General features: G+C 29.5%; 2 protein-coding genes across 4 annotated transcripts in view; both read right to left on the minus strand.

Moving 5' to 3' along the window:
• Positions 1-21,072, minus strand: part of LOC113395091 (major facilitator superfamily domain-containing protein 10) — a 76,814-nt gene that overhangs the window by 46,516 nt on the left and 9,226 nt on the right. The gene's annotated exons all lie outside the window — the stretch shown is intronic.
• The window catches only part of LOC113395001 (uncharacterized), a 30,811-nt gene continuing 19,464 nt past the window's right edge, over positions 9,726-21,072 (minus strand). The window contains exons 2-4 of the mRNA XM_026632509.2: positions 11,967-12,066; positions 11,018-11,119; positions 9,726-10,536 (exon numbers count right to left, since the gene is read on the minus strand). Coding sequence (XP_026488294.1) covers positions 10,391-10,536; positions 11,018-11,119; positions 11,967-11,982 — 264 coding nt within the window. The 5' untranslated portion in view covers positions 11,983-12,066 and the 3' untranslated portion in view covers positions 9,726-10,390. The remainder of the gene's footprint in view (positions 10,537-11,017; positions 11,120-11,966; positions 12,067-21,072) is intronic.

Genomic DNA, 21,072 nt, shown 5'->3' on the forward strand with positions numbered 1-21,072 from the left:
ACTAAAGATTTTTAAATAGACGTTTTCCTAGTGATAAAATAATTGTCGCAAGAGTTTTATTCGCCGTGTGTCAAGTCTATCAAGAACATATTTTTGTAGGCTTATGTATGTCTCATCAAATCCAAATTCAGTATAGCATTGCAATTCAAAATTAAATTTTAAAGGCCCTTTTTTATGTGTGTTGCCAATACAATTTAAATGTAGTAACTGAAATTGTTTGTGAATATTTTAACTTCATACTTATTTTTAAGTATTCGACCTTTGGGTTTTTTCTATTGTAATAGTACGAAACCCTCTCTACGTGAGTCACACGTGACCAGTTTTTTTAGAAGTTTCTCAAAGTACCAACATAATATCTATGAGCGAAAGTGTAAACTGATATGACCTGTTTACTCGTATGTCCTGCACTAATAAACTCATAAAGCTATTATCCTTCGTATTTATATAAACCAGTAGTGGTCGCAGTCAAAGAATTGGAGAAGGCGATTAAAATGTATTAAATTAATTTATTTTGCACAAATACCTCATGGAAATGAATAAGTATAGTATGAATAAAATTATAATCCAAATTGTATAATATTCTAATCTTATTGGTATACCAGTTGGTTGATTACATTTGAGACTTCTGGGGATAACGCAAGAAGTCTCAGATATAATCAAGTGCAAATAATTTTGGGTAACATACTCGCTCTTAACCTAGTTTTTTGAAGCTTTAACAAAAAGACGAAATTTTTTTTAAATGAGATTTTATGAAATTTTAATAACTCAATAACTTTATAATTAATATATTAAATTTCTATTTTATATTCATTATAAAAGCTATTTTTAAAAAGAGTGTAAATTTGATGTATACGATTTGAGTGTCATGACCCATACCCCCTTGGAACGCGCTCTGTTGTAAATTCAAATAAACCAGTTCAAAATGTTATTCTATCACTATAGGATAATATTACAACATACATATATGTAGTACATTGTAATAAATACTTAACCCAATTAAAGTATTCATAAGCATTTATATTAACTCTAACGCACGAAGTTGTATGCTTTGCATTTTTATTTATTATTTCTACATTATAGTCAATATTTTTATTCAATATTCATTTGCAGCCAATTAACGGTCCCTATCTACCATGTACTGAGAGAAATACATCGGGTACGAGAAGAACCAATGAAAAATTCACTGGATTAAGTGTTTTATATTTTAAATTTTAATTCTAGAGATTAAAATTTATAATATTATAAATCAAATAAAATATAATTAATCATTTGTTTGTTTGTCTATTTATTTGAGTCACCTGCCATAATTTATTTTATTATGGATACATTCAGTAGAATTATATATCTCTAGTCTGACTCTCTATTAGTTATAGAGACAAAAGTGTTCAAAGATATTATTCTACTTCAAATATTAATTTAGAGAAGCGGAATATTTAAACTGTTGTAGAAATTAGATTTCAGAATTTCTATACAAAAGTATTGAAATAATTCTGTTTGAGGGTTGTTGAATTGATAACGTTTTGTTGTAAAATTATTCAAGAAATCAAAGTTCAAACAATTATTAATAATCTTAATTTATAGCGGAAAACTAAAAAAAATTTAAAGCTATTAAAAATTTTATATAGAATTACATAAGCATATTTTAAAACGCCATAGCCTTCTCGTAATAATATATATGTATATCGGCGCAACAGCATTATTTATTTATGTTGATGTGTATGTATGTGTATGATGAATAATTTCAATTTAGTTTTAAAATCATATTCTCATAAACTGATTACTAAGTTTATTGTTATTTGTCAAAATATTATATTACTGTTAAAATTAGTTACGTAAAATTCTACTTATTATGAATAAGTACGGCGCATATAAACAGTAGGATAATTGTAAAAAAATTATAAGATTGCCCCAGTTTCTTTTAGTTATAAATATGAGTGATTGTTGTCGCACTGAGGCTTCTTTGACGAGTAGCCGAACAGGATAGAGCTCTGTATTGACAGTTTTATCTGAATAAAGCGATTATTTTGAAGAAGTTGGTTTTACTTACTTTTATTATGGTAAGATATGACAAAATGAAGAGCATGACGTCAGCAATGCTGACGTTATTATTTTTAAAAACAATATTCTACCTGGTCATCCGTCTACACACTAGTCAATTTATGCCTCATGATGTGCTTACTTATATTTTTATTTATTTATCAGCTCAACATATAAAGAAGCGATGGCAAAAGAATAACAAAAGAAAATAAAAGGCTATCATATCGCTTATAGCGATCTCTCATAGATAACATTTGGTCTAAGATGTTTGTAAGAGCAATGGTAAGTGCAATCAAATTACAAGAAAACATATTTAATGTGATTATCTTATAATACAAATTACGTAAAATTTACTAATGTTGTATTTTACATTATTTTATTAATAATTTAATTAACAAAACTCACAATTATCATCAATTAATAATTATCAATTTAGGTCATAATATTCATGTTAAAGTATACTTGTATAGCTACAGATTTATGCATTTACCTGCCAGCTACATTGCATTTGATAGGTAGATTCATTTCGCTTGCACTGAATACATTACGAGAATTTAAAAAGCTCGGAATAAGATTTTAAAATCTGATTTATAATATTATGAATATGAATGATAATTATTAATGCTATATATTATTAATGCTAAGTTTATGTTAGGTAGTAAGCGATCAAGATGATTGCTTATTTACTAGTTATTACCTTAAAAATACTTTTCGTCTCAGGCTGGCTGCATTACTATTCATAGATTCATTATTTTTTCCATCACAGTGAGTTTCATGTTTCTCTGAGCAATCGATAAATTGGATTTAGGAACATATATTCTTAATTCCAGGCAGGCAAAGACAATTGAATATCGCCAAGTTCAGTGGACGCTAGAGCTCCTTTGTCATGTTGCTAAATAACTAACCGCCAACTTCTTGTTTATTCTTCAATATTCTAGAAACCCCGCTAGCGCCTTTATCATCTTTCGAAAAAGTGATATTTCACGACATCGTTTATAATAAGTACAGATAGATTGCTAACAACTTTATTGCACTCATTTACTAAAATAGACAAGTTTTACTATATAATAATGGCTTACCGGTTGTTGTAGTTTACTATCCGCTCAGTTTGTCAGCAAAGTTTAGAATGAAAATGATAATTACTGCTAAGGAAAGAAAAACGTTCTTTGAGATATTTCAGAAAAGATTAGTGAAAAAGAGAAAGAGTGAGTGACTGACGCTAGTGCTTAAAAGGTCTTTAAAGGTCCTAGTGTGCGTGAGACGACTAATGTAAAAACAGCAAAAATAATTAATTAATTTAACATGGAAGTGTGCGCTTTCGTGTGTAAATAGATCTCGACTCATCTGAACCACTCCAATCAATCAACATCGCTAGATATGGATTTGAAGGTTGTGTTAGCGAGTTTTTCATATATAACTCAATACATCATATATTGTTATCGGCGCAATAATTACTTCTATTAAATTTAATTTTTATAGTAGTAAATTTATATTTCATGAATAAACCAAGTTTTAAAATGAAAGTCTATACCAAGAATGTCTACTGTAATCTCAACTGGAAATGATGCCATTTGAAGAGCTCTTATTTACTTCACTAAGAGTCTATCATTTAAACGTTAATATCTCGATGACCCTGTTGGCACAGTTTGCAGAAGTTGTTTCGTTAATCTCAGCTCGATTTAAATGGACACATTGAGATAGATGCTTACTGTAGTCATTTGTATACATTAAATTAAGGAAATCTTTCATATGTCATAGATAATAAACATTTCAAACTTCCTTTCGAGATATTTAAGTTTACTTCGCAAAATGACAACAAAATATATTATTTTAAACGCCTTCATGATTTCTTGAGCCGAATGGTTATTTGATAGAGAATACCTTCATTATGTTCGCTTTTTGTTCCAACTGTCGGTCAATAAAGAACCTACCTTAAATAAGCAAATAAATGAATTGGGGCAATCGTTGCAAAAAATAAATAAAGGTAAAGTAATTATTTATAACGTTTATCTATACTTATAAAATAAAATATCCCGACCGACATCATCGCCGAGCGTAAAATATTAAAGTTAGGGACCTGAAATTTGAAAATTGTGAGTAGGATCGTTTTATTGAGTAGGTATATTACACCAATTAAGGAAGGGATTTTGGAAATTCTACTCCTAAAGGGGTGAAATAGGGGTTGAAAGTTTGTATGGAAGTTTGTTATTTTTCTAATTAGAAACATGAATCTTTATTTTTGGGATATTGATTAAAAATTAGTAGATACGTATTTAACCGTTACTGGATATTGGATCGATTTTCTACCCTAAGGGGTGAAATACACACCAATGTGGCATACAAAGAGGTCCTAAATTAACGTAATTTTTTAAGTTAATCTCTAAATTTATTATATAGTATTATTATAATATTAGTAGGAATCAAAATTAGTATATTTATATATTATTAGATTTTATTACGCTGAATATATAAACATTATTAAAGAAAAATAAATGTATCCACAAGTGTGAAATTATCACTGCTTTTTATAGTTATATAAGTTTCACAGTAGGAGCTTCACATTTGATTACCATGAAATATTTATAAAATTATAATTCAAAGTTCTTGTAACTCGCTGTGCTGCTGTTGTTATTATGTTCAACCAATAGGTCATAATTTAGCTCAATTTTGATTTTTAAACGTTTGAAACGAGTGCCGATATGACCCATTGGATATAAACGTTGGTGAAATAAAACCTTGGAACACAAGCATATCAGATGAAACCGTAAATTTGTGTCCTCCAGCTCACCAGAGCAGCGACGTGAAACTTTTAAACTTCCTCATTTAAAGAAGATAATGCTTTACTGAGCTATCGAATACCAGCTGTTAATTTATTTTATGAAATATTAGGTCGAACTAGTTCTGGACATTCCAATATATGTTACCCGTTCCTTATTTTATTTAAACATTAAGTCACATGTAGACATGGCACGTGCCCGGCTTATAAGCAAGCTTCACTACTGAGATAATACGACTGAGCTGAGTAATTGTCCTAGCATTCGCTCTGTTTCACGGAGACATCGTGGGATGTCGGGCATCTCTTTCCATATTGTAGCTATCTCTATGCGACGTGAGGCGTATAATAACTTTGCAATAAAGGAAAATGGTTAGTTGTCCTTCTCTATCCCTACACTGAATATGAAATATATAATTACATTATTTATGAATTAAAAAAAAAAAACCTTACGATTAAGTCTTTATCGATAGACAGATAATATATTTGAAGGTTTTTCCTAAACTTTACAATTATACATTAACTTATTATTATATTTGCCGTAAGAAATTCTTACACTTAATATTATTTTTAAATAAATTATAAGGTAAACAAGCAGTTTGTGATATTATAAATGTAAACAATTGCTGGTGATTCAATGAAAAAGAAGTTCTTGAACTTAATTTGGAAGTTTGTTACTACTTCACGTAAAGACATTCCCTAAAGTACCATTTTGTGTCAACGACTTCAGCTTCACTTTTAACTGTTAGAGTAATGTTCTTTATAACATACATCAATTGTTACCAAATTATAAATTTATGTGATGTGTTGTTTATTAAATTATATAATAAATGTCTCATTGTTGGAGTTAGGTATTTTTTCAGGGTTTATTAACGGTATGAAGTGTTAGCTACATCGGGTGTGAATTTTTATATATAAAGCCCGCAATTTTTTATAATTATCGATAGTTTTATCCCATATTACAGGCTTTTATTAATCAATGAAATTTATAAAATAATTGCGTTCAGGGATAGCGCCGTATCGTTTTCCCGTCGTTTCAGTCGACAAACTTCCATAGTGATTCATACACCTCTAACGACCATGCCTACACACGGAAAATCAGTCGTAGTTTTCACCGAAACATACATTAATTTTTTTTATCATTTTTCGATAGGAGAAGGCTTTCGACCGCTTGTACATGTACTCGTATACGTACAAACATTTGAGGAAAGAGTTTGCAGATTCAGAACACAGAATAGTTTATTAAAAATAAATGTATTTAATAAAAAATGGCAATTACCTTTTGCTAATTCACAATTATTTTCCCTTTGTAAGAGTTACTAACTAAAAGCGTTCATGGTCTGTGGTGATAAAACGTATATGTGACGGGTATAAAGATTAATTTTTCACAATAATTTATTATAATGGCAAAAGTTAATGTGACGTTAAATAAAAATATGTGTGAGGAAATAGAAACAATAATAGTCATATTTCATAAGTAGGTCATAATATTGGTTATCAGGAATAAAATTTAAAGTGAGTACGACATAGTTGAGTAGATTCATTTTCTAGAGATTAATTTGTTGGAGATTTAAATAGCATTATAATATACACTATCATAACACAAGAATAGCTTAATTAATGTCCCTTGAGTTAACTATTAAGTAAAGTAACTATTATAATGGTGGTGTCATTTTCCTTGCTACATACGTCTATTTATGTACAGGATATACAAGGCATTACATAAATACATTTTAGTTAAATTATATAACGTTCCAAGGACGTATAGAGTCCAGACTTACGTCCAAATGTTAAGCCAAGGTTTTTTTATACATGAGCGATAACTTGTGTAAAAGCGTAACTACACTTAAATCTGATAAACCACTACGAACAAATTTTACTTATAAGTATTTTGATTATTTTTCTAAATAATATTAAAAAACAAAGTAATTAATTGCTCTTCGCTCGTATCCTAGACTCTGTAAAAGGTAATAATCAATATTTTCGATGCCAACAGATACGTCTTTCGTTGATAAATTATTTTTTTAAGTGCCGTTTGCGGTCAAAAGCCAATGTTTTTTATTGTTGTGTTCCGGTTATGTCACAAAGCTGGCATCGTATTTTCTTCGAACAAGGATATAAAAATGGCGTTAAGGGCTGAGTAGTCAATAAAAGTTTATACTCAAATACCACGTTGATCCAGTGGCGCGCTATAGAAATCGAAGTCTTGCGTTGAAATTTTTTTTTTGCTCAAAAAACTTTCCAGTAGAAGCTTGAAGTTAGAAATAGGCATTGTTTACTTGTGTCTCTTAAAAAAACTGAAGCCGTTGGTACTGCACTCGATATTTTTCCATTTTTGTCGCATTGATGTTCCATTGGAGCCTAAATTAATGGATAATGCACCTGCGTTTGCAACACATCTTCAATCTTATCGCCATGGCTGAACTCTGCCATATTTCCTGTATAAGTTAAATTTAAAAAGGAATAAATGTACGAAATATTAATATAAAAATAATGTTTTTCAAAAAAGCATTATATTTATATTCGCGAAATAATAGCGACTTTTTTAGTTAATATAGATCAGAATATGAATAGATTCCACACCTTATAATGTATAACATATTATTTATCATTATAGAAGCATTCCTTTGACAGCCTGTTTACCTTTGATGTTGAAGATTGGAAATATCTCGCTATAACCTTACCTTATTAATTATAATTACACCAGTCAGATGTACCTATTCATATTTATTAGAAGCTTCTGACGTGTATGATAATTTATTGCTCTTATATGGCCATAAACTGTAAAGTACAATTTGATAATTAATCAATTTGTTAATGCAGTCAATTAAAATATATCTTTAGATGTTTTTGGTCAACTTATAGTTAAATTTGGCTTAATTTATCTGTATTTCAGAATATCAAAATAGCTAACATATTCATTTAGATAACTTTTTAATTTTTATTTATAAGCTTTAGTTTCAAGATATTTATGAAATACAAACTTATTTATAAAATAAAAATAATTTAGGCATATCCGATTCCTTATTACACAGATATTATTAAGATGACACCCCCAAGTTTTTTTTTTAATTAAGTTCTGTAATCAGAATCAAGGCCAAGTGATCTCTTCACTCGCTTCAAGTCAACCTTGGGTAAGTATTTGGGTAAGAGGATAAAGCTTATCGTACGCTCTACGCCCTTTTCCTTACGCCTTATTTAGTACCTCCGAATGTAATCCGTCAATTTCATCGTGTCGGATAGACGATGGAATTTACGTATTGTACTATTTTTATATGTACAGAAAACTCTTTTGTTATTAAGGTTATTTATCTTTGCACATTTAGACAAAGCAAATTTTCGCATATCACTGACTGACTTTGGAACACCGTATTATGAATAAAGCAAATGTCGTAGGTTCTTATGAAATAAAAAAAACGCCTTTTTTTGTTCTTTGGTTGGAATTATTCGTAACGATGGCAAGTAATAAAGACTGAATGAGAAAGCGGCGACTATATTAATTATACTTTGAAAATGAACCTTTTCACCGTGAGCAGAAGAAAACGACCTTCCAGTAATAGTAATAGTGCAAACTAAATTGTTACTGATATCATCAAAATCGCCCTGTCTTACCTCTATTGAACAACAGGTTCATTATGCGCCCAGATAATTGGAATTGCGATTCAACGTGGAAATGCTGTTAATTTACGCGATTTTGATTTGTATAACGACTATTTCTAATCTGTATAGACATCACTCAAGGTGTAAATGTAAACTTTAATTACGTTTAATACAGTGTTGCCACATCAAAGTATTAAATACTAAAAATCTATAAGGTTAATAAAGTAAAATACTATGGATAATGTATATGTGCATTCTGGTTGTTGGGTATTTTTAGTGTTCAAAGAAGGAGTAGAATAATAGATTGTTTTTAAATGATTTCTTTTATTTTTATATACCTTACATCACTTTAAGATTAAGGCAAGATACGGATTTTATGTACAAATGTTACTGATGGAAATATTTTACATAAAATATATTCATTTTCGTCGATCTAATAATATTATGACAGACAAAATTATTTATTTTGAAAATAAAATAAAATTTAATATCATTTGGCAGTTAATAACTACATTACTATCGTGGTCACAAACTTCCCTAGAATACTATAGACATTTATTTTATTTAGCTTATCCAAACTTAGAAAATAATTCTTTTCAAAGGTAAATCCACATGTACGATCGTGCACGAATAGCATCGGATCGCATAACTTTGACACGACGCCAGAATATTCAGGAACTGTTTGCATGTATGCTATTCCTACTTAGTCCATTGCTCACTAAATTGATATTTTCTATTCATTATAGGAAAATTATTTTTAAATTAGTTGATTTAAAATTTCGTGATTGAACTACAGTGTGACACGTATGAAGCATATACGCCAAGTGTCTGCACAATAGTCATGCAAATAAGCAAATGACTGCTATTAGATTATGTACGTACGCATGTGTGGAAATTCCTTAACAAAGTTTTTCAGTATTCATAAATTTATTAAATTATAACAGGTTGATACGCATAGCTGAGCGATTTAACTTTGAAATACATCATATCCCAAAACTACGCTGACTAAATAAAAAGGTAGTGTCATACTTGGCACTCGTCGGTAATTTTGAATTCTCACATGTTTTTGCTAAGATATATTTTTATATTGTTAGTTTAAATTTGCTAAAGTTTACTAGAAAAAAGCTGTGTGAGATTAGAAGTCTCGCCGTAAGTTTTCAATTAGTCTCAAAGGCTTAATAAGCTCAGTCACAATAGGAGACTGTTTGACTGTAATTTTAAGGTTTCAATACAAGAGTTAGATGAATGAGGCTATTTTAAAGATTAGTTATTTAAATATGTGTTAATATTTCATTTTCATTTTATTTGCCATTATTAAGAGTAAAAATATAAGTAGTAAAATTAATTCCGTGATACTCTATCAGTGTATTTTTGGGTCACCTGTAATACAAGTATAATTTTTTGAAAGCTTAAGCTTTATTTGAATACTTTCATGGGCTATCATTTGATCCTCTCTGAGGATGTCTACATCCTTTAGTCCAAAAATTCTATCACAGTAAGAATCCTATTTGTATTTAAAAAATGAACAAAACTGTTGAACATTCATTCATTGTTTGTAAATATTAAAATTTTGTCGTTCATTTCACATATACATTTTTTTCTACAATTATTCACTAATATTCAAACACAATTTTAAATATATGCTATATCTACACATTGATTCCTTTCTTTAAATAAATTCAAGTTACGTTTGGCATTGAATACACATTTTTTTATTTATTAAGACAATTTCTTTTGAGTTACTACAAACTCACTCATATAATATCAAAATCACGCGTTTATGTATATTTCTTCTTTACCGTATGACGGGTAATCCTTAGGTGGTAATTTAAAACTGTCTCTCAAATATGAGAATCGGTGGAAATTATAGAAATATTCCGTTCCATCCGGTGAGTACTGCGGGTATAGAGTATAGGCTGGAAACTCGACGTCGGCGAGGGAGTCTGCAAGCGCGTGCTTTGCAAACTCCTCCTTGTATCGTCATGATTGTTCTCTGTACGCCTGCCTTTTGCTGCATTTCTCTTTCAGAATATAGCAGAGTGCGATCGCTATTAAAACAGCGATGGCGATCGCCATGCTTATACTTATCCAAATGATCTCCTCATTGATACCGCTCGTTGATTTACCTAATAAAAAAATATGTCATTATTTATTTCTTTCCTGTCGTAGAATTTTATATCAATAGTCGCTTTTATGTATGCGAATTTTCCTCAATACGGATAACGTAAGACAGCGCATTTAATCTTGTCATACGACCTTTATAAATACAAGACACGCGCGGCACAAAATAGTTATATTAGGGTCGGCGGAGTTGACTTGAGGGAAAAGTAAATGTACATCCTAACATTTTCTGAAAACGATTTTTTAAAGCAAATTTGTTCTTACTTCAAAATTAATGTGAACGTTTTCGAGATATTTCTTTATAATTTGAATACATTTTAAGTTGTGTTAGAAAACCACTTCATTTATTTAATAATATTGGAAATTATATTTTGTTAACAAGATGTGAGATACTGTCTTAATCAATAATCAATTATTTATAAAAAGTTAAATAATATATATTTTTAATTTTATAAAATGTTGAAATAATTTATGTAACAGTCTAACCTCCCATTTTATTTGAGTATCCGCCCATCTTGCCAGCGACTCTTGCAGATGCGCCGCTGACCGCGACCAGCACCACGACTCCCGTTCGCACGCATCTTTGACCTTAAATATAGAAACTATGAGTACAAGAATTTAATATGCAACAATTTATAATACTTTCATTCCAAATTTCCAGTTATCGCTAATTTTATATATCCGTAATGTTTATAAAAATTATTCGTTACAGTTAACAAAACAATGAAACCGTTTTATAATTCACAAAATTGACAAGATTGTATGCCAGCTGGTCATTTAGCGCTTTAATAACGAAAACAGTCCCGTCTCTAGTTAAAATGACTCTCTCAAGATCTTCCTCGTTATTTTTAATTGAAAAAAGTACAAAGACTGTCGCAACAGAGGCTCACCGACTACCATAATTAAGGTGTAAAATTTATCTCACCAGCTGAAGTGATGGAATTCAATGAAGAAATATTTACCTTAGATGTAAGGTGCACTTTTCTACTTTAATAATTATCATACTAGGTCCTGACTTTAAATAAGATTGTATTGTATGGTTTTGTTGTTTTGAGTTTGAAACTAAAATAATACTCTATTAATATTATTTACTTAAAGCATAATTAAATTTACGCAGTCGGAAATAATCCGTCAGTCCTGATGTTTTCAAGCTAGCTTGAAGAAATATGTTTCAAAGAAAAACTTAAACATATTTATAGAAATAATATTCTAAGAAAGTAAGCACTTTTATAATACTATTTAAAAAGACATTTTATTACATAATTAATAAAAACATTACAATTAGATCGATCTTTAACTTTATGAAAAATGTTATATAAGAAAATTATTTGTAGGTATGTAAGTTTTATTTATATTATCTTTAGGACTTAAAAATAAGTAAATTTTAGTACTTTGGTCTTATAATATTATCTTTAAGTGTTTGCATTTTACTTACCGCTTATAATCGCCATCTTGATACGGATCTTACTTTCCACTTAGAACTAAAATGGTCTCTTTATAAATCACGTGGAGTCCAGCATTCTCCTACTAGTTCTCTGCAATAAAGTGTTTCAAGATATAAAGCATAATATATGCGTTTGTAAAATGAAATTAAATCAAATGTATAAGTTTCATAGTCTTATTTAAATGAAATAGTTTTATCTTCGAAATAAGTTTTAAAAACAGAATGGAACTTTGAGTGTAATTTATGTTGGCCAATATTTTTATTATTTATTTAAATAGTGTTTACTGACGAAGCTAAAAGGCGGGTTCTGAGCTTAGCAGTCTATTTGTATCTCGTGTAGCTTAACTATTTATAATATTTTGATAACTGGTCGATGTGATGTCAAATTAAATTTGCCATGGTATGAATTGCATAACGTACGCAATAAACTAAGTAACAATTTTAACGTTTTTTAACAAATGAATCCACATATTCTAACAATATATAATGTATATACATATAATTTAAAAAAAAACGTGCTTCTTCGAAGGCAGTTTTTCTTTTCTTATCTAATGCCGTTAAATAATAAAAAAGGTCCATTATAAAAATGCATGGAAAAAACTTTTATAATGTTCTGTAATTTTTTTTTTATGTTTCAATGTTATCTCGACGTAAGATTGAAGACATTAATCAAACGAATAGCGCTCGTAGCGAACGCCATTTCATTTTAGAATGGAAGGAATTCACAGCAGATAGTTTCTGGTGTATTGTAGAATTTTAATTTAGTTACGAATGTCATTGATATCGAGAAAAAGAAAACATTATTAAATATATATGATTTAAAGGCCTATAATGTAAAAGAACTTACATGTATTTTTTGGAATGTTAATATTTATAGTTATAAATAAATTAAGTATATAATATGAGGACTAATATATTGATCTTTACATTTTAATAAGAATTTCATACCTCTCTAGTTCTGTAGCTAGTATACCCGAATCTGTACCGAAAATTCATATGAATGGAATGTATCTCGTCGGTAAGCAATGCCAGGATCTGGATATGTCGAATTTTATTAAAATTCTGCCACATGTGTATCCACCAACTCACTTTGCAGCGTGGTGGAATAGGATGGAAGAAAAGATTATTTTACCCAGCAGTGGCTGTTGTGTAAGACGAACATGTGGATTTCGTTAACATGATATGATTACAGGACTAGTAAAAAAATGATTAAAAAACATTTTTTAGATTGTCGATTTTTATATTTGTAATAAATAATAGATCACCGTGAGATAATGATAGATAAAGTACGAGTTCAATAAGGCGATGGTTATATTTAGATTGTGTGGTGAACGGTAAAGTACTATCGTATCCTGGAAAGTTTCATTTCCGCAACGGGAACTAAATTCATTAAACAGGTTCCGGTTTTTAATTCGATTTTAATTATTCAATTTATTTAACGATTTTAGTCGTTGTATCCAAATATACATTTAGCACATAATCCTATTTACAGTACATTGATAAAGTATTTGCTACTAAATTAATGAATGAATATCGAGGAGTTTAGATATTTTGAGTCTTAACCGACGATTGCGGGTTCAAGCCTTAAGGGGATAATTGTATTTACAATTCGGCCTATTCGGTAAAGAAAAAAGTCAAGAAACTTTTCCCCTTAACTGGAGGCCTTGGCCCAGCAGCGTGACATTCACGGTTTACGTTTGTTCATACAATTAATCTCAATATTTATCAGTCAATCAGACTCAATCAAAGTAAATCATGAGATAAATGATAGTTTTCGATAGTTGTTAAACCGCAACAATGTATATATCAAAATAGATCATTGTTCATAAATCAAGATTCGCAGTATAGGTAACCGTGGTGTTACAGAGTAGGCAATCAATACTCGATTGCCAATATAAATTATTGCGCAAGAAGGATGGTTACGTAATTGTTGTTATTTGATTCATAATTTATATTCGTTATTTTAATAATTCAAAGTTTTCTTTAACAAATTATGTCTTTGTTTTACCTCGTTATCAAATTGTTATAAAATACAATATATATATATGTATTATGCAACCCATTTAGATTGTAAATAAAATGACGCTATAGTGGATATTTTATTTCGTAACCTTTCCAAAAAAAATACGTTTGTAACAAAAGAAACTGTTTTATTAGTGCGTGGGCAAGCCTTTGTCCGTGCAATGTGGCGAGAAATGACTGGCACGTTCAAACGAGTTTACTCGCCGGTGACCTGCCCTCTAGATGGTTTAAGCCCATTTTAGTGGAATGAGATTTACATTACGATTCGATCGGGTGAAACTGTTGTGGTACGTGAATTAGTGTAGTTGAAATTCTTGAAATATACCGTTAAATTCCCATAAATTTATTTACTTTAATAGTTGTTATTTTAATTTTAAGCAGGCACCACGTCTGACAAATGGGCCACCTGATAGTAAGTGATTATCACTTATTAATTATATGATTATATTAACAATCTCTTTCATGGCCGATACGCCAAAAACCTTCGGAAGTAAGATGTTAGGTTCCTTGTTCCTGTAGTTACACTGTTTCAATCATTCTTCAAACCGGAATACCACAATACTGAGTATAGCTGTCTGGCTCAGACTCAGACGAGCTTGCACAGAGTTTTACCAACAAGTAAATATAAAGCGAGTCAAAGTTTAAGATACAGTGGTCGTAGGTTTTAACATTAATTAATATAAATTCATCATAAAATTCCTTCTGAAAATCTTTCATATCTCCTGCATTCACGCATCGAGAGTTACGTAACACATTACGAATTAATGGTTGGGAACGGTTGTGGTATTTTTATGGACTCTCTGGTTTAATGTTAAAACAAAAACATGCACGCTCGTACTGTTTTCACGATAAAAGACAATATATACAAATATTTTATATTCAAGTTTATACGGAATAATACATAATTCTTAGACAATAATTCGATATGGCCCCATAAAGAGAAACCACTCGTATTTTGTATAAGCTATTGATATGCGTATTGTATGATAATAGAATCATAAGTTGTTGACAGTTTGTATGACTATAAAATTTCTATTTATTTTAAGTGGGGTTTTTATAACATCGTTAATAAGTGCAATTTTCGAGTATTGTAATCATAACCTAAAAACTACGAAAAAAAAACAATAAATAATTTTAGATTTTATATTTCATGTAGCTCAACCTAATTATTATACTTTTAAATATACATCCTAATTTATAATATTTGATATGTATATTTTCATGAATGTATGTAAGCAAATTTACTGCAACAACAACAACTATGACAATATTCAATTAAATCTGAATTAATAACTATAATACTGATTTTGTCAAACATTTTTCAAACCTAACTAAAGAAATATGTACCGTGTGAAAGTTCATGGATTTTGTACATATTGAACCCCATTACACATTGATGATTATTATTATTTATTTTAATATCAACAAAGAGATTTAAGTACTTACTGTATACCGAATATATTAAGTACTACAGAAACAACTCCAAACGCATAATCATTAAAAATATATTTAAACTAACTGAATAATATTTACAGTTATAATTATTTTTCGTAATTGGGTATCTGTTGCTTTTCATATCGTAATTCATCGACACCTGTATAAATGTACTCTTGTCCTAGTAATGAATATTAGTGACATCCGAACTGGTACTGGCATTGGTGTGCCTATACATTACAGTTAAAATTTAGTCAACATAGTTATTATTTATATAATACCTTTAGTTTCAAAAGCGTCAATAGCGCAATGGTTTACAGGCCGCCTAGCGATGTAAAAACTCGCAGGATCGATCCTGACCCCTTGGGCTATTCGTCCCCACTCCTAACACAAGTGATAGGCTTAAAAGGAGGGGTAAATAGGAATATTAGTAATTCCTTAACTAATTTGGGGCATTGCTACTACTCTTTTTTTAAATATATGTATGTAATTTGAACATAGCTAATATAATAATTAATGAACTAAAAGTGAATAAACTTTGAATATCGCCATTCCCTGATGATAAATTATTTATTAAATAATTTCAAAGTAACAAACTTTACTACTTACTATAAAATGAAATGTAAGATGTTAAAACCCAACTGAGTAGTCATATATTTTGTTAAAATTAATTTAGAAAAGAACACTTAACAAACGTTTAGTCTATTTTTAAGTCAAAAATAATATAATATACTAAGACTTTTTCGGGTTTGTTATACTTGTATGCATAAACTGTTTTATAGCTACTCATTTTAAGATCGTTCTGGATTTATATCTGGAATAATGCCAATGAAATTTGTAACACCATGCCTCAAAAATAATATATAATAGCAATCAATTCAAGGCTATTAATATTTGCTTGTTGCTTTTGATTTCTCTCTTTTCGAATCGGATTGCCTGTGATCCGCATTGTACAATAGCAGTGGGAGTAAAAAAGGTAGGTGTACGTGTTTACGCATACTCTCGCACCTTCAGGGGGCGAAAAAAATGAAATCCATACAATTTACTGTTCTGGTATATGTATCGTATCCGTGCAAAGTAATTTACTGTTTTTTTTAAACATATTTTATAAAAACCAAACGTATTTTTTTTTAATTGTTTACTATAAATTTTATTAATTTATGCGTTTGTTAAAGAATTATTTTTGGAATTGGATATCATAAATAAAATTTGCAATAGCTATTTTAAATCATAAATATGCAGAAAACTAAACTAAATGTAGGTTGCGAACTGTCACAAGTGTTAGTTCGGTAACTCATGGGACTAAACATTATTTTTTGAAAAAGAAGAAAAATGAAATAAATAAAACATAAAAAAAATACATTCCAGATACATCGATCAGTTATAACATATTGTGACAGAAAACAATTTTTTTGGTGAATTATTTGAATATTCAATCAACATCGTTTTTGCTGTCAGACCGTCCAATGTTATTAATTTGATCTGCCTACAAACAATATATTGGCTTGCTATTATGGTCCATACTACACGTATTAAGGTATTACGCTTCAAATATTACATTGTTTCAAACAAATAACGTCTGTTAGTAATATATTGGTTTTTGGTATATTGAACATTTTATAGTGCTGAAAATTGCATTACAGCGATCAGCATAAATTTTTGTGCCTAGGAAAGTGTGATACGTGCAATAAATTTTGAACAATGTCTTTTATTGAAGACTAGCTACATACCCCGATTTAACAAACGTAAAATTCATACAATATAATATAACCCCTCACATTGAAATTTTAGAATATTTAGTTCGGAGATCTCAAAATTTCAAATTTATATAAATAATATATATATATATCTTTGACGAGAAGATGTAATTTATCCAGACAGAACATAGAAGATCATATTAAAGCTTAATACAACTAGAACTTTATCACAATGAATATTAAAAACTTCATAAAATGTTATTAAATAAGATACGAAATTGAAAAATTACATTCATTGAGAGAGACATTAATATTTTAGCTTTTATTAGCTATGTATTGAAATCGTTATAATTATTATATATTAGAAATTATTATAACAAAAGTAATTGCCAATGCTTATGACCAGCTGTCTTAACTGATAATAATGGGATTCATATTAGTCAATCTAAGAGCGAACCATTGTTGGAGAAGGAAAACCTTGACCGATTCCCGCGTCCTCGTTTATAATAATAATTAATGATGAGGCAAATCTTTAAAAATACATACGTATAATTTTATTTAAATAAAAATATTTTGATTTGATTTGATAATATGCGATAATCACAGGGATAATTGGTGATAATTAGACGTAAAATTAATGTAGCGAAATTAGGTAACAAACGACTAATGAATAAACATAATATTTAATTACCATTGCTAAATAATAAACAACGTGGTCTGATAATGAAACAATAACTTATATTTGAAATTCAGGGGCGAAGACCTTATTTCTATAAAGACAAGCTAACGCTTTCGAACAATTCTAGAAAAACCTACAACAACCAGCACATCGAATAGTTTCTTTTCACAGCATGTTGAATTTTGTTTTACGAGGATCTAGTTCAGCTTAGGGATTGCTATTTTGCTGTATACACTACATACGTTTAATATTAAAATTTGAATATTGAACTTAAAAAACATATACAATGACAGAACACTGTTGCAACATATATCTATACGATGTAACATCTTATTATTGTGTAGATTTCGATCTATTTGCTCACGAAGGCGAAACCTTTCAAGCTATCATTTATTTATAGGCGTTTTAATAAAATAAACTTAGTAAAATTAATCTTATTTGATTTTTTTTGCTGTGTTTACTATTAGTCATCTCACGCAGAAACTAAGAAATTTACGCAGGAGCGTCATTTATACTAAATTAGCACACTTATACGATAGTAATTTAACGTTTAGATAATTTACAGCGTAATATATGTAGGTATACCGTATACATGCATGAAAAATTATATGATACATACGATATGTAAATTGTCAATTTTATGTAGAAATAGTTTAACCGTCTTTCTACCCCTAATATTTTATGTATTATAGTTATTTAGGGATAAACAGCTGTCCATCCGAACAGTTCCCTTTTTAATGAATAGACTGGCTAAATTAAAAGAAAATGAAACATCATGTTGGCCTATATATTATATATTGAGATTTTGACAAGCGATTCAATTTAGTTACCATCTTATTTCTCATTTTAATTGATCTCCAAATTTAATAAATTGTTTTTGTAATATTATCTTTCATTTGTAACAATAAACTTCGTCTCGTCTTTTTTCACTTCTGTCAGTGTCTCCGGGATATTATTACAAGTGCAACTTGTAAACCTAATTACTGCTGTGTTCAGGTACGAACAGTTACTGATGTAATAATATGACTGACCGCTTACTTAAACGGTTAAATGACCATGTAAACTAAAATAAAAACAACATCGTTGATGTTTAAAGAAAGTAGCGAAACAATTTGTTCACTCATCAATTTTATTTATAAAATGATATTTACATAAACTTGTACTAATCAAAACAACCCTATAAGAGACCAGCACAAGTAATTTAAAGTTAACATCTAATTAAATAAATGAGCGCTGGTATTTGTTCGCTTCTAAAAGTTTTCTTAATGTAGGTCATACTGCTTTGGACTTTTATACATATATTTTTGTTTTTCCGAATAAAGTTGTATAATTATTATACTTGGACAACCTACTACTAAAAAGGAAGTTTATGATTGTTTCGGAACACTGAAATGTAGTAATATTTTACACTTTTAAAATTGTGGTAACCTACGGAGTGGTTTTGTGCTAGCTTGCTGGGTAGCTGTTACCCATTCATCAAATATATTACAGACAAATATGAATACTTAGTATTACTGGGTGGAAGGTTAAGTGAGCCAGTGTAATTACAAACACAAAGGTCATAACAGCTTATTTCTCAAGGTTTTTGGCGCATTAGCGATGTAAGGAATGGTTAATATTTCTTACGGCGCCATTTTCTATGGGCGGTGGTGACCACTTACCATCAGGTCCATTTGTTCGTCTGCCTACCGATATCATAAAAAAAATGTTTAATGAAGAAAAAAATTGTTTCACCGGTGGAGAGTGCTGGTGACTAAGTATTTCTAAGATACAGGCCTCTTAAAAGCCTCCAAGCTATAGTTACACATTTTCATGAAAGTACCAAAATCTATTCATAGTTATGCTACTCTTATATTTTTATACTCTTATATTACGATGGATTTAAAGATTATAATTGAACAAAATTATTCTCATCATGATAGAGGTATTCAGATGCATATCAGTATTTAGTAGGGTACTCGGCTATGTCTGAAATATATTTTACACTTATATAGCATTTCCATATTTTAAAAATACATTCTAAAACAAGGTCTTAGTCAAAGTCTTCTATTTTTAATGTTTTGAATTTTGGTTAATAATATAGGTTTTAAAATACTATTTCTTATAGTCTCTATATATAATTATAATTTATTTTATGCAGATGACTTAGTACATCGTTACTAATCAAAATGAATTAGACTTAATAAAAGAACGCGCGGAATAGTGATAAAAGTGCTAATAGCATTTACTCGTTAAATCGTAATTCCAATTCTCTGTGCAAAAAATGAAAAAGGGAGAATTCTTTTATTTTTCGCACAGATAAAAATAAAAGAATATTATCATTGGTGGGGTTAAGAAGTGATGTTATATTTTTTACAATGTTTTGCACCTCACAATAACCCCACGTTACAAATGTGTCCGCTGTACGTGATGCAAATATCTATTTATGGAATTAGAAATAGTTATAATTTACGTATTCTTTATACCATTTAAGAAGATATTCGAATATTCTTAATTCCGTACGAATTTTAGAAAGGTACAAAGGATGAAAATTTCGTATGAAACACGAACAAAGTCGGAACATGTCGGAACTGGTAAGTTTATTCAAAGTTTTTGCATCCAACACTTATAAAACTTGTTGATAACCTATTCAATATTTTGCTGTTTACATTTTATATTATAATAATTCTTTTAAAAGAAAATTTACCTGGAAGTGATCGCTGTCTTAGAGATAAGGCAGTCTCTTGCACAGAATATGTAGTTCTTTGTCTGTATTCTATTGTTAGTTTTATTGGTGTACTATAAAGATCATTTGTATTGTATTGTTTTGTAAAGTAAGGAAGGCCTCCTCCCCTCTTGAGGAGAAGGTTTAGAGTTTATTCCATAAAGCAGTGCGAATTGGGGTGTGTGAGTTTTCCTACACCGTCAAGTACAAAATGATTTATAAACGAATTATAAATACAAATTAAGCCTGTGTGAATCAGTATTTTTTTTGTTAATTTTATCGGCTATCTCGATTCTTCCTCGATTAAAATTTATGATTAGTAAATCTATGTATATTTAGACACGATTTTCACTATTAGAAAGAACGATAAAAAAGGAATGTTTGCATATATTTATGTATAAATAGTTTGTATACAATTACTGAACAATGACGACTTTTTATATTAAAAACTGCTGTCGTACATAGCTAACACTGGCTAAACTTTAAAAAATACATCAAAACAATGTTCTAAAATATTGTGGAATTTAAAAAGGCCTACAGATGAGTGTGAGGAAGTCTATC

The sequence above is a fragment of the Vanessa tameamea genome, chromosome 9, assembly GCF_037043105.1.
Source record: "Vanessa tameamea isolate UH-Manoa-2023 chromosome 9, ilVanTame1 primary haplotype, whole genome shotgun sequence".
Lineage (NCBI taxonomy): Eukaryota > Metazoa > Arthropoda > Insecta > Lepidoptera > Nymphalidae > Vanessa > Vanessa tameamea.